Source organism: Plectropomus leopardus, chromosome 17, assembly GCF_026936395.1.
Source record: "Plectropomus leopardus strain MGB_pleo_1.0 chromosome 17, ASM2693639v1, whole genome shotgun sequence".
NCBI classification, from domain to species: Eukaryota; Metazoa; Chordata; class Actinopteri; order Perciformes; family Serranidae; genus Plectropomus; species Plectropomus leopardus.
The window spans coordinates 1,384,806-1,400,650 of NC_142192.1; the positions used below are offsets into that span (position 1 = coordinate 1,384,806).

General features: G+C 40.7%; 1 protein-coding gene across 5 annotated transcripts in view; it reads left to right on the top strand.

Moving 5' to 3' along the window:
• The window catches only part of gabbr1b (gamma-aminobutyric acid (GABA) B receptor, 1b), a 211,805-nt gene that overhangs the window by 134,577 nt on the left and 61,383 nt on the right, over positions 1-15,845 (top strand). For all 5 annotated transcript variants that reach the window (XM_088090062.1, XM_088090064.1, XM_088090063.1 and 2 more), the window contains 3 exons: positions 53-244; positions 11,060-11,305; positions 11,455-11,518. In XM_088090062.1, coding sequence (XP_087946188.1) covers positions 53-244; positions 11,060-11,305; positions 11,455-11,518 — 502 coding nt within the window. The remainder of the gene's footprint in view (positions 1-52; positions 245-11,059; positions 11,306-11,454; positions 11,519-15,845) is intronic.

Genomic DNA, 15,845 nt, shown 5'->3' on the forward strand with positions numbered 1-15,845 from the left:
TCATGCGTTACATCCTTCTCCCTCCTCTCATTGTTCCATTGTCCCTGTGCAGGTGTACAAGGAGAAGCTGTATGGGAAGAAGTACGTGTGGTTCCTCATCGGCTGGTACGCAGACAACTGGTTTAAGATCAAGGACCCGTCCATTAACTGCACTGTGGAGCAGATGACAGAGGCTGTAGAGGGTCATGTGACTACTGAGATTGTCATGCTCAACCCAGAGACAGTGAGAGGAGCCTCTAACTTGGTAAGACAGAGATCGTCTTATTATGTAGCTTATTATCCCTGAGCTAAACAGAATCATATGTAGCTTCAGAGGCTGCAGGGAATTTATGGTAAATGCACTAATGCAGTTTTTATATTTTGCTGCAGCAGCAAAATAACTGTACGAAGTTAAAAAAAAACATCACTTTGTACACACAACATTATCCTTAGTTTCCTTTATGGCTATAAACCATAGCTTAAAATGTGTAAGACCTCTTCAAAGAAAAAATGTGTTTTTCAAGGATTTCTGAGACTTCTTAATATCAAGCATTGTTTTATTGATACAGCAATCTGCTTTCATTGGCTTTGATTTCAGGCAGTGACAGAAATATTTTATAGGGGTGGCCAGATGTGTCCACTGGGGAGACACATCAAAACCAATAACCAAGACTAATTTCAGCAATGTGATTATGCTTGTTAGGTTTTGGTTTAATTGGACCCAAAAGCAAAGAGCGGAGTCAGGGAGCTTGGTTGAATAAGCTTTATTAAGGCAAAAACTGTTGCGGAGATGAAGATGAAGACAGGCAGGTGGAGTGGCACAGTGGAATTGCCTCACAGGGCTCCCTGGTGGAGTGGCAGGTAGACACTGGTAGACTGGAGACAGTGGAATGAATGGAGCGGAGCAGGGAGACACCAGAAAAACTTCATCTGGCAGAGGACACAAAATGACGTTAGCACATATGCAGGAAAAATACATTTGATCACAAAAACTTGCCAAGCGATATGAGATCCGAGAGAGCGCTGAGTCACCGCAGCAGTAGGAGTGATGAAGAGACCGGGTATGAGTAGCTGGTGGTTGATGAGGTGATTGGGCACAGGTGTGTCTCCCTGCAGCGGCTGATGAACACGCCCACGACACACACACACACACACACACACACACACACACACACACGCGTGCGCACGCACACACACAGGGCTAGAGCATGATAAGGGAAAAAGGAGGAGGGAATCAGGAAGGGGAAAAAATAACAGGAAAGAGAAAAACACAAACACAAAACACAGCTGTCACATATCGTGACAATGCTGTTGTAGTATAGACTAGTTTTAAACTATGTCAATATGAGAGTTAAGGAATCACTAACAGATATACTTTGTTTTCTTATTTATACTTAATAATAATATTTATCTGACGTGCATAGACTAATACCAGTATAATTAACATTTTGAGTTGCACAACAATCCTGTTTTAATGTAGTATGAATCTTAACGATAAGAAGGTGAGATAAGATATGATATGGTACAATTCAATAATAAGAGAAGATAAGATAAAATAAGATTTGATAGGATAAGACAAAATAATAATAATAATAATGATAAGATAAGAAGATACAATAGGATACAGTACGAGGAGATACAATGGGATACGATAGGATACGATGCGCTACGATACGATACGTTATGTTACGTTACGATACGATACGATACGATACGATGCGATGCGATGCGATGCGATGCGATGCGATATGATACCAAACACTTTATTGTCAGTCAAGGGACATTTTGTTGGGGGGGTATAGTGCTGCACCCAGATGTAATCAGGTGACTTCAGGTAACTGACAAAGACAGACAGCTTCTGCAATGTAAGAAACACCACCTTTTACTTTATATGTTATGTTTCAAATGGTGGCTCAAGGTGCAAATACTCAGCAGGACTGTGTATTACATGGCTAATGTATCCCTGCTTGTGCAGCCTTGTTTGTGTCTACTTGATACAAACAAACAGGAACTAGCTATGAAAAGCATTAATCCACCAGTGGTCAGAAACTACATTTAGATTTTAAATATTAGGCTAACTGAATGGCCCTTTCTTGTGCTGCAAATCAGCTTGAACTTTTAAAATATTTAACTATCTTCCCTCAGCTTAACCAAATACTTGGAGCTGATAAAACTGTGTATTTCTAATGTAGTTTTTAGGGGACAGGTTTGCACTGGGTGTCTTGACTCCATTGTTGAGGAACCTTGAATTTTCTTTGGTTATTTACAATCAAATCAGTCTGATGTAAATGTGTATTTCCAAAACAACATGCCCCAGCCATTAGATTTTCAAAGAAATGTGAGTGGCTGAATTGTAGGAGTTAGTCTAAAGAGTGCTTTCATTAAGAGCAGGATGAAATCTAGCTCCAGTCTTTGTCCCCAATAAACAGATCAACACAGAACTAAACCTGTGCAGCCAGTGAAGCCCCACTTCATTCATACCTTAGAGAACTGGAAGCTTTTCTTCTTTAATAAAGCAGATAGAGGCACCAGAGCAGAGAGGGTGACATCACTCGTTGGGACATACTTGATATTCTTACATTAGGTGTAAGGTTATTTTCGTGTCTTTTGTGTATGAAACCTTTGTTTGACTTGACCTGAATACAGCTTTTGTTTATGTAGGGAAAGTATTTTGCTGCACAGGTGCTTGCTGGGTAGTGTTTCCAGGTTCATACTCTGTATGCTGGTGCTGACGCTAAAACTCCATTAAAACACAGAAGGTAGACTTTTATTAATGCTGTGAGCGCGTTATCTGCTTGCCCTGTTGTCTGGAAGTTCTGTTTGAGTGAGCAGGGGAGCACTTGAGATTCAGGAATGGCCTCTTATTGATCAAAGTGCGGTGAAGTGATACTGGCTGTGTGCGGCCCAGACATCATCCAGGAGAGAAAAAACAGGTTGTTGCCTCCCTTTCATCTTCAGCTGCGTGCCTGAATAGAATACAGCCATCACCAATCACGCTCTCTCTGGCTCCAGTTCTGACAGTGTGATGGGCTGACCACACAGCTCATCACTGAACTCAATGATGCATCTTATACTAACAGCACTTGGAGCTCAGTTAATAAAGTGGAACCTCCATTAATTGTAGAGTTGGTGGTTTGATCCCAGAGCTCAAACCATGAACTTGAGCAAGACACTGAGAAGACAACTGGCTCCTAAATAGGAAAACAGGTTTCTGTCACATGTACAGCACATTCTCATCCCAGCTCATCAAATAGTGCTGTTCGGTCAGTGCAATTCACATGTACATGGCGTACGTCTCATGTTGACGTTCCAGGACGGTCAATCAGTTTAAGCTTGTTACATGCCTAGGTTTTTTTTTTTTTAAATACACTTGAGTTTTCACAGGAAATGTACAGTTTAGATAGTCTTTTTTCAAAATACACTGAAAGTCACTAAAACATCTTGTATTTATTTATATTTCTTTGTGCAACAAAAGCATGTGGTTAGTTTTGGGCACCAAAAGCTGGTGATAGTTTAAGGCAACAGAAGCAGGTGATTGGCTTGAGGCAACGAAAGCAAGTGAAAAGGTTTATGAGACAAAAGCAAGTCATTAGGTTAATTAAAAAAAGGAGGTGGTTAGATGTAGGCAACAAAAACGTGTAGTTAGTGCAAGGCAACAAAAACATGTGGTTAGATTTAGAAAAGACCATCATGGTTTGGCTAAACATTCATGAAAGTGAACAGGCGAAGGGTTTTTGGGACCCATTCACCTCCTCTCCCATCCTGGGGACTTTGCAGCTCCATATATTATGTTGTTACAGTTGACATTTCAAATTGACTCCCTCTGCAGCATTATACAGTGACACTAATAGGCAGCATATGATACTGCTGCTAAAGGTGCTTTTTTTGATCGGTGTCTGACATGGAAGTCACTAACCAAACAGCAGTATTTGATGAGTTGGGCATGAGAATAGGCTGGAATCTAATGTAATGTGAATATGCACATTGGCAAACATCTACAACATAAATGTTGTGTGCTAAATGATTGTGCTCTATAGAATGTTACAAAAACAAAACATTTCTTGCAGATAAAATGAGATGAAGACAAATCCAACAAATTCTAGTCACTCGGGAGAAAGCTATGAGAAGGGAAAGAGGCTTGTGACTTAGAAATGGAACGCTGCCTACCTGCGATCCTGAGGCAGGAGATCCACAGCTGAGCCGGCCAGACAGCACATGCCTGGTCTCCCCCCCAGCCCTGCAGTCTTAACAAACTGAAGTGTAACATGAAGCCATTGTCACATTGTCTACTTTTTTCTCCACCATTCTCTGCATACCACATCAGGAGCAGAACCTGGAACTAGAACATGGACATTGCTCAGCATGTGATACTATATGCAAGTTTCAGTTTCTCTCAGAGGTTGCCAGAAATGTTGTCAAAATACTTGTTCAAGCAAAGATGACCTAACGTCAGAACAAGGACAACAATAAAAGAAACACAGCAGTAACCGCTACATATTTACTTTATGGAGTAAGACAACCTATACCACTTGTTTGACAACCAACCATGTCCAGGCCCTCCTTGGTATTTGTGGGAAGGAGACAATACAGAGGGAGTGAACAAAAAGCTATAGTGCTTATGACTGAGTCCAAGACCAAATCATTTCAATCAGGAGAGACAGATGAATAAAGACAGTGTTTAATGCAGAATGTGGGTCTACAAAATAATAGATTATTTGTGCTAATTAAGATTTTACAGAAGATTTGGGCTCTTAGACGCCAAAGACACTTTTGTGATCGAGGGAAACCTGAGCAGCAGCAAGATAAATCCCCAGAAATTGTCTGGGGATTTAATATAGTCCAGAAATTGGAGTTGGTGACACCTGATGACTCTGAGGCTGATGGCTGATGAGGCTGATGAATCTGTGAAGACTAGATTGTGATGGAGAGGTAGAGGGTGCACACAACTGCCATGTTTGAGACCAGAGGCAGTAAGGTGATAGGCTAACGGAGAAGGTGTGTCGCTGTGCTTTTGGTTGACTGTTGACAGCTGTCAGATCAGCCCCAGACATTAGGCGGGTTTCCATTACAGATTTGTGCAAAAATAAGTGATATTTTCAAACTGTAGCTAAAACCCAATGTGAAGGTGTTCTGCGACTTCTCCTCTGGTGATAACATTCCAAGAAGCATGGTGATGGATGTTCAAAACATTATCAACTTTATTTCTATTGCAGCCACTACACTAGCCGTCAGTATTTCAAACCAAGGTCATGTAGGCGTGTTATGCAAGTGATAATGGAAAGGCAAGTATGAGATATTTGTGGGAGGTAATAGTCCACGATTTCACAGAGGAATTATGGATTCTCGGTCAAGAGAAACTTCCAGATGATCCACTCAACTTTTGAAGAGTTATGTGATGCAATAACAGCTCTTGTAGCTCCTGCTGCATCATGAGGGAGCCAGTTCCTACTGGCAAGCACATAGCCATAGCATCATGTGAGCTAGAAAAGCCAAAAAAGTGTTTCCATAGCAATTTTGCCAAATGTGGCTTTTTCAAATCGCCTCAATTAACCACCTCATGCGAGTGTAAAAACTTTTTTCCAAATTGACTTGTTTCCATTAGGCATATATTATATTTGCAATTTCGATTTGCGCAATATGAAGGTTAATGGAAACCTAATCTAATGACAGCTAGAAACAGTGAGAATGCATGTGAGAAGTGAATGACAGATGGTATGAGGGATAAATTACAGACTCAAGCATGAAAATGTATTGTCTTCCTGACTGAACTTTCACTAGAGCCAGTTCTCCAGTCAGAGCCAGTCAGTTCTATAATAAAGAAAAGAAGTGCCCATAAAAACAGAAGGTGGACAAGAAGATGTCTCACTGGTAGAAATGGGAATACAATACACGGCCAACTAGTGGGGGCAAGAATTTCAAAAGATGACACAACAGAAACATAAAGGATCGCCATATGCGCTGTTGCGCAAACTAACAGCTACAAAGTGGTTTCATGCACCTTTTCAGGCCAGCCACTGGTTTGTAGCCCCAGCTTGCATTCACTGTAAATGTGAGCAAATCAGCAAACATATTCAGGGTATTCTCATAGATTGGTTCATATTATATCCTATGCAAATGCACGCATAACAGGTCGTATGATATTATACAAATTTGTGCCCCATGAATTAACATACAGTTACATGATTAACTTATAGTTATGGAGGTTAGGTTTAGGCAATAATAGTTACTGTGGTTAAGTTTAAAAGAAATATGGTTAGGATGTTCCTGGAAGTGACACAACATTTACTAAGAATTCACACAGATCAGGAGTTTTGAGTGTGATCCACCAAAGTGCATCGGTGATGTTATTGCAGCCTTTTAAAGTATATGGGATTTGTACAAATTTGGGGGTTTTCATTTTTCATAGGTAAATGTATGAAGCATGGTGGTCCTCTTCCATTGTTGTCTGTTCTGTACTGGCCAGCCAAGCAGAACAGACCTCACATCGCTTTGCTGCTGTATATTCAAAAACCACATGTTTTAAACTACAGTAAAAAGGCATGGAAAAAAATAGTTTTGTGGTTACGGGAAACCTCAGGTTACATGGTTTTAAGTTCCCACAGTGGGAAATGCCTGTCAGTGACAGGTTGGGATTTCAGTAGGGCCCTGCCAGATGATCTCAGGCAGCGATCAGAAGATCACAAATAGAAGCAGGAGACAAACCATGCAGACTACAGGAATCAGTAGTTAAGGCCTAAATGTAAGAGCTGTCAGTTTTGACTAAAGACACATTCCCTCACAGATACAGGTCTTTATCTGTGTGTTATAGAAAAACCTACGGTGGTGTGATGTGACACATCTGGTCACAGACAATCTGTATCTGCTGAAAAGGTATTAAATCATCCCGACATTGACTTTTATTTGACTGAGCAGGGAGCTGAAATACAACACATTCTGGTTCTGTCCATCGTCACATGGCATAGTTGTGATGAATGTCTTTACTGTGATATTTGATCATAGATGGTAACTTTACGATGGCAATGATTTTTTATGATCATTGGCTCACTGCTCGGTACATCACCAGTCCCCCTCCATCCTGCTTATGCTCTGTGATGTGTGTGTTGGTGCTGTAGCTGGCTGCACAGCAGGCAGCAGCAGGTGGAGTGCTGCAGCATGTCCTGGACTCTCTAAATGCTTCTGCCAGCATCAGAAACATGGTTGTGACATTTTTTTTGTTTTCCTCTTTATTCAGATATACACCTTTACTGCTACGGAAATCATATTACAACACCTTAGTCCTTGTGCATTTTTACTTCAGGTAATCAGGTAAAAAAAAAAGTGGGATGGAAAGAACAACATACTTTTGCTGCTAGTCTGCTAGTTCTGCTACTTTTAAGGTTGTAGGGAGGTTACAGTTAATTACTAAAAATTAATGCATGCTTTGATTTGCTCTTTTTTTTTTTTTACTTACCTTTTCTTTAATAAAAACAAAACAACAAATCTAAAAACAATCAAGTTTTTGTCTTTTCTGTGCATCGAGCACTGTGATTGGCTGTATGGAGGATTGACCCTCGCTGTCTCGCACCAGTTTATCAAAGCTGTGTACTGTGATGCAGTGTAAGATGACTGCATAGGTAATGTGTAGTTTTGGTGGGGGTTTGGCTGAAATGTCTCTCCGCATCAAAAGCTTTGTGCTCAATGTCTGCTCAAATCATTTGGGATTACTGTAAAGGGTGCATACAGATTAGCAGCGTGGAGTTTTGATATAAATGCTAAACACCTGTTTCTGCTGGATGTTTTTGTGAAATATGACACATGAGAGTTTTTAATAGCTCTTTATAATTAAAACAGAGGGGGGTTTGGGAGTCTGTGCCACAGGAGACAGCTTGAAGTGAAGGTGATAATTGTCTTCCCTTCAGGCTGAGGTAATAGTGGAGCTGACATGCTGGGAACACTGGGATCCACATGATGATGCATGCAATGCATCGGGTGTAAGAAAACACAAAGAGATTAAGAGAAAGCAGGTAAAAGAGTTTCTAAGGGAATAAGTCAGAGTCAGTAAAATGGGTTGATCATGTTACCTCTGTCTACTCAACATTCTGTACTTCCATCAGTCAGACACCAAAGCGCTGCTCAGAGGTTTGACACTATGACAGCATACAGCATATAGAAATACTATGGGGCAGGATTTTACAACTCTGCAGTGTTATTACACTAAAGGCCTTTCACACTGAGTCCATTTTTTCATCTGAAATTATCTCATGTGTGAAAGTAAACCTCACGTTGTGTCAGTCATGTTAGCACACTGACTCTAAAACCTTGGTCCATCATCAAAGTTTCTGGAACAGGTTCAGTATTCTGTGACTTTCCCTGTCAAAAGCTTTGAGAGAGTTGTTTTACTGAGAATCAGTGCAGAACATTTGGCAGCTGGACACGTGCAATAAGACAGATGGCTCACTTTCAACAGGTCAGATATTCAGGTGGATGATGATGAAGAGGGGGAGGGTGTGGACTGCAGACAGAAAAAACAAAAGTGTGGAGACCGAGAGAGAGGACAGCTCAGTATCAAGTGCAAGACAGGAGAGAGTGGTGACAGTCAGAAAGGGACCTCCAGGGGAGAGAAGCCTGGGAGGATTGTGAGTATTTACGTTGTCATTTTGCAAATTTTTTTAAACAAATAGAACAATAAAATGCATCGGACTGAGTATGCAAGGTTTCTGTACATGAGATTTTATTTTTATTTATTTATTTATTTATTTATTTTTGATGATGGATTAAAATTTGCAAAAACAGACTCATTGGCCTTAACAGTCATTTTATCTGCCATCTCAGTATATGTGAGTAAACAACAGAAAGACATATTGCCAAGTAAATACCAGGGAAATGTCTTGCACATACTAAGTTTGGCTGCTGCAGTGCTCTGCCAGGTGATGTTGCATTACATCGCAGCAAAAGATGATACACGTTCAACCTTTTTATATGGCGACCCTGCATGCTTTAAGGTAGAAAGTACAAGGTACAAGGTAGATTTATTAGTCGTTTTTGAAATGTAGCTTTCCTATACCAGCACATTGGTTTTATTCAGAGGAATGAGGAGGCTTAGTGTTTAACACAGTAGTGTTACTCCCAGTAGTGGCCTAAATTCCCCACTGCGTAATAGGTGTTTTTGTTAGGAGATAAAAACAGATCAGAAGAACAGTCCCTCATCGTGCAGCTGTAGTTTGGGAATGATCAGGAGTGCATGTTGCTCTGAGGTTTAATTAAGTTATGAGGTAATATATAGCAGAAGATTGATGGCTCCTGATATTGCTGTGCAGAAAAGGGTCCTAAAGTGAAGAGAACACAGCAGAGCTGTGGCTGAAACCATTCAGTCAGTATGTTTACATAATGTTAGAAAAAGTCATATTATTGTGGTAGTCCACACAGGTGGAGAACCACAGCAGCTGGTGCTCTGGTTCCACTGTGTGGCTTTCCAGTCATTGTAGTCTTAAGATGATTTTGTGGGGCAGGGCTCTTGGTAAAGACTGAGAGAAAATGGTCAAAGAAGGGAAATTTATTCTTGCTAGCATGTTACCATGGTGACAGCAATGCATGCAAGTGCAATAGCACTCATAAACTTGACTACATTTAAGACAGAAATAGACTCGTCAGCATTGGAAAAGGAAGCACGGGGACTGCATTAGGTTCAGCATTCTTTTTAGCCTGTTTTCTGATAAAATTCTTTTAAATTTTTAGCAATTTCTTGCTAATTTTTTTGGCCATTTCTTGTTAAGGTGCTTATCCAATTTGCTCAGGTTTCAAAGGGGTAACTCATGAAATCAGATACTGATGCGCCCGCATCTTGATAGAGACCTGGCTCCATCATTACATCCTGAACCACTGTACCCACAGGGCCAATAAGCTGAGGGGAGCTGGACTCTAAATTTATATTCATTGATGCTCAGAGTTAATGGACAGTGTTTCCCTGTTGTCACATTTTTTATGTTAAGATTCTAGCCGTATTATATTCCCAGAGAAGCCACTTGTGTTTTTGTTGAGCACTGCTATTTACCATAGAAACATTTAGTGGACAAAATTCAAATAAAAATGTATCTCACAAAAGTGTTTTCAGTTCACATGTACCTTGACAATAATTCGAAATTTAAATTTAATTCAATGATGCAATTTGCATTTTCATTTTCTCTACTAGCAAGGGCAATATTACAATGAAATGGAAAATCCATTTGACATTTCATTTTCAGAAACTAACTCTGCTTTATGGTTGACAGTATTCAAATGTTCGAAATATGGAAATGAAAATGCAGAATAAATGTTGTAACTTAATCTTGCATTTTTAATGCGTCATTTAAGTAACAATTTCAAAATAAAATGGATTGATCCATGTTCATTTAAAATGTTACACCTTTGTGTAAAGTCGCTGAAACTTTGAAAAAGAAAAAGGCCATTTTTCATTTCATATGTAAAGACTTACCATCCTTTATGATTAATGATATTCAGATGTTGATCCAAATGTGAAAATGAAAAAGAATTGCGGCCACTTGCAATTACATTTTAGTGCTGTCAAGCTGTTTCCATGACTACATGCAAATGCAAAGTGCATTAATGTTCACCTGACAAGCAACCTCCAGTGCACATGTTAATTATGACTGTTGTCTGTCAGTAAGCCACAAAAGTTTGATGACAGTGGTTGAATGGATGGAGATGTTTTCCAACCTTAACCAAAAAAATCTCTTTCTGGTGATGGCAAATTTCTCTTAATAGCACCAACTTAGTTCCCCTTCTTACAGCAAGTCGTACCAGGAGCTGGGGGTAAGAGAAGCATACTACTACTACTACTACTACTACTTCCATAATAATAATAATAATAATAATAATAATAATAATAATAATGATGATGATAATCATAATAATGATACTACTAATAATAAAAATAAATATATGAATAAAATCCGGGAGAGTAACATCCTGCTGTACTGCTGGTTCACTTCATTGTCCAGTTGGAGCACTGAGGTGGACTTATCAGACACTCCTACATGTTCCCAGAAGTAGACACAAGACTTGTAGCCAAGCACCATCCCTCACTAACTTCTCTCCTCTCCAGACCTCTCAGGAATTTCTCGCCCGGTTGATGTCTAAACTCGGGGGTAAAAACCCAGAGGAGACAGGCGGTTTCCAGGAGGCCCCCCTGGCCTATGATGCTGTATGGGCTCTAGCCCTGGCTCTCAACAAGACTGTGGGCCCCCTGAAGGCCAAGGGTCACCGGCTAGAAGATTTCAACTACAACAACCGAGATATTACAGCTGAGATCTACCGAGCCCTCAACACCAGCTCCTTTGAAGGAGTTTCAGTAAGTACAAAACCCAGAGGAGGGAGGAGGTGCAGAGAAGGAGAAAGAGTTGAGAGTGCTGGATAGTAATATGAGAGAGAGAGATGTGGGCACTGTGTGGGTGATGAAGGAAGATGTTGAAATATTAAAATTCTGCCTTTTTCTTTCAGGGTCATGTTGTATTTGATGCTCAAGGCTCCCGAATGGCATGGACTCTTATTGAGCAGCTTCAAGGTACAGCACAGCACATATCCATGCTTCAAATGAAGTCATTTTAATAATCAGCTCATGAGCTACAGTGTGTGGTGATCTTGATCAAACTGTAAACATCTATACATATAAATATTTTTATACGCAGATTCTGTTTGCAGTGTTTGAAACTGTTGCCATGTTAGGTTTTCAAACAGGAGCTCAGACTTTGTTTGCAAAGTACTCTATATTTGTTAGAAGATGTGATGCATGTCCCACAAGAAGTATAGAAAAATAGCTAATCACGTTCCCAATCCAAGTTTTATCTTGCCTCTAGTGTTTCCTGCAGGTTAAGATTAGGGGAAGGAGGCACATGGTAAAGTGTAGAAAAAAATCATCACATGAAGACAAAAAGCAAACACCACACTCCCGCATGACAGTCCGGGGTTTGTTGGACCCGTCCATCCTCCAGCCTGCTCTCATGCTCTTTATATGACATTGTTACTGGCAGCATTTCAACATAATGCCGTCCTGCTGCTTTTCACGCAGACGCGACAGTTTCTGTCCAGCCATCTTCTCAAGAGGGTAGCAGGTGCTGTCCAGCTGTCCGCAGGCATTATTAACATTGCAAGCAGTTCTGTCCGACTGCGTTCTCACCTGACACCGTCCAGCAGTCTTTCAGTGCTGTTTTACCAGTTTGGAGTGAGAATGGGCTGAAATAGCTCCTTGCCAGCTGCTGCTTTTATGTGTCTATCTCTCTCTTTGCGCCCCCAGTCTACAGACATGCAGCTGGTTATGTGGCGACTCTAAATTGCTCATAGCTGTGAATATAAACATGAATGTTGTCCATCGTTGTGTCAGCCCTTTAAACCCTGTGGCAGCCTGTCAAGGGTGTACCCCGTCTCTTGCCCTGTGTCAGTTGGGATCAGCTTCAGCCTTTTTCCCATGTTTTCAAAAGAAATCACACCAGTTTGCTCAGGTTTAAAAAGTTTAAGTACCTGTTAAAAGCATCTGAATGCAGCATTAAAAGAATGATGTTCATCCAGGTTTCAAAGGTATGAGGAATCATTATGTAAAGGGGCTCACAGCGAGAAATCACAAGCATCTCTGATTGAAAAAGAGATCAGAAAAGTCATTTTCTTCCAAAGCATACCATTAAATAACCCTGTTTTTGCTTGAAGACACCTCCATCACATGCAATCACACCCAGAAACACACCACCCCCACTCCCTCCCTCATTTCCCCTGACAGTCTACAGCAGAGTGTCTCAGCTGGGTTAATGCTGACATCATCCTTTCCCATCTTTAATATGTAAACTCCTGATAAGCAATTAGGGTTGCAAGAAAGTTGCTAAAAATAGGAAACGGTTCATTTGACTTAGAAAACATAAAACCATGGTAAAAAAAAAAGTACTTTTAATTATGTGGCATCCCTTTACACCTAAACCTTGCTATTAACAGGATTGAAAATCGACCTGAAGCCTGTTCTCATTCCGAACTCGTCATATACCCCTGCTTGGTCAGTGATTTCTGTGTCAGACACCAAACGATACATCGCTGGGTACCATCTGTTTGATGCGTTGTGTAAGGAGCTGGACTGTTACTGTGGGTGGGGGTCCAACAAACTTTCTCAGACTTTCAGCTGGGAGCTTGCTTGTGCCAAACCATGATGTTTTTTTTTTTCTAAATCTAGTTCAGTTCCCTAAACCTGCACCCAGATTGGGGAAAGGTGTTTAAAAATATTTGGCAAACACTTTAGAACAGTTCGGCTGATAATCAACATTGTCAGGAAATGACTCAGAGAGGTAAAAAATATCTTAAAGATCCCAAAAAACAGTGGAGGGCTTTAACCCTTTGAAACCTGAGCCAAGTAGCTTCATTTTCTCCTCAACCTCACAAGAAATTACATTAAAATTAAAAGTTACAAGAAAATAGCCTGAAAATTTGGAATTGAAGCAAAAATGACAACAACAACAAAAAAAAACAAACACAAATTATCTGAAAAAGTGCTAAAATTAGAAAAAAAAAAGGAAAAAAAGGCAACCATTTTAAGGTTAAAATGATAGTTTTCTGTTTTTACATTAAAACAATAATTTTCTAATATTTTTCTCCCTCCTTAAAAAACATTAAAGACAAATTAATTTTTACCTGAACTTCAGGTCATTTTCTTGTCATCTTCTGCTATTGTCTTGCAATTTGTGGGGTATTTCTTGTCAAGTTGCTCATTGCCTTTTTTCCCATATTTCTGAGAGAAATTAAACCAATTTGTCCAGGTTTCAAAGGTTTAAATGCTTGTGAAATGTGCCTGCATGCTGCACAAGAAAACTGCTGTCGGTCCAGGTTTCAGAGGATAAAGATTCTTTAAAGAAGTGTGTATGTTGGATTTTTCTTTTCTTCTTTATCTGAAGAGACAAAGGCAAACTGTGTCTTTGTTGTTGAGCTGCAGTCTACGGCCAAATAGTTACTCCGAGTTAACCCACAGGCCTGGCAGTTTTCATGTTGGCAGGTTGCATCACTGTGTTTTTTATGGGATGGGATGGAGGTGGCTGAGTGATCACATGGCGATGGTAGAGTCTTATCTGGAGTGGTGTGAGGCTCCGGCTGGCTGGCTGCCTTTTGATCACTGAACCTGTGTTCTCCTCTTCAGTCTGTCTGTGCTTTGTGTTTCTCTGACAGCTCTGAGATCTGTGACTATAGAAGGCTCTGTGTTCTTGGGAATGATTAAAAATTAAGCTTGTTTTGCTGATTTTTCTTTGTTGGTGCTGGCCTGCGTCATCCCACCAGGGAAGGGTCAGTGATGAGCTGCAATTTGTTTGATGGTAATTGGAAGTGTACTGGCCCTGGGCACTTCTAAGCGAAGGGGAAAGAAAGACATGGAAATAAAATGCTCGATCAAGGCTGGGGTCGGCTCTCAACATAAACGTTAATTGGCTTTGCTGCAGTCTGTAGGTCCACAGTTGTAGTAAATAGTTGCAAGGCTTTCAGAAGCAGTGCTGGAAGTTTGTGTTCCTCTGAAGGCAGAAGCTTCTCTGTTGTGTGCTGCAGGATGTGTGCAGGAAGAATGTGGAGCTATGCAGAGGATGGTGCTGCAGCCAGCGTGTGAGGAAGAGATATTTTAGTGCCACAGAGAGAGCTGTGACTGGTCAGTGAGAGCTGCTGTGCTGTAGTGTTTGTAGTGTGCGATGTTAAAGGCAGCATTAAATAGGTCAAAGAAAGACAGCTCTTATCCTGTTCTCTAGACAATTGTGTGATACAGCAAAGCTATTTACAGTGCCAGCCTTCTCCTCACTCCACTGCTTTCTACAAAACACTTCCAGTAACAAATTGGTTGTGAAAGGGTGGAGATTAGCCTGGTCTGAATTCTTATCTCAGTCCAGCCCTATCACAATGGAAAAGCTTGTGTTCTAACAATGAAGGTATAAACTCATGTCACATAACAGTTATGTGTGAACTTTGTTCTTATGACAGTATGATGGTCACTTCAGTCTGTTCTAGTTTTAAACTCGTAAAACAGCACAGCCTTGACTGTGCTTTTAGCATAAGTGCACAATGCCAAAAGCCACCTTTCGCATCAGCTGAGAACGCGGCAAGACAACTGGTCATGGTGTTATAATGCGGCCAGCTGTATGGCACCTGCCATGTCCACATCATATGCACACAAGCCGCACTACTTGATGCTTTACGATAGGGATCGCCCCCTGGTGTCTGACTGCAGTAAAGGTCATAAAGCCAGCCCCTCCATGTTATGGGACATAGGTCAAAATAGAAACTCAAAGAATACATCAAATAAATAGTTCCCAAAGATGGTGTCTGACACTGAAGGTATCTATCATCACCTTAATTTTGTTCAACCAAACTTTCTTAATATGTAATTTTAGGGTCTTTCATTCATTATAAATAGCATAAAAAATGATCAGATATTAGCCTCAGTCCAAATTTGAAACAGGTTGGGTTTATTTGGGCGTGGTCATCCCTGATCCAATCAGTTAGCACAGAGGAGAGTCATTAACCTGCAGGACCAAAGTCACTTTGGATTCAATTCCTTTCACTTTAACTAGCAGCTGGGAAGCAAAACACGGAGATCCGCTTGGTCATCAGAAGCAGCAGCATTTATTATCCGAAAACTGTGACTTACACCACACATTTACCACTAAGCTGACCTCTTCTACTGTTTGTCAAAGACCCGTTTCTCTGGTCTGCTCCATAAACTCCGATGCATTCACTGACACCCTTATCACCCGCCCACTCGCTCGCTTGTTTGACACTCACACATACTGTCTCTAAAGGAGCCGCGCCAATCTTATAACACTAACTTAACAGCGCTCCTTTCAATACTGTAGATGTAACTTTACCAGACGTGGTGATGTCATGGA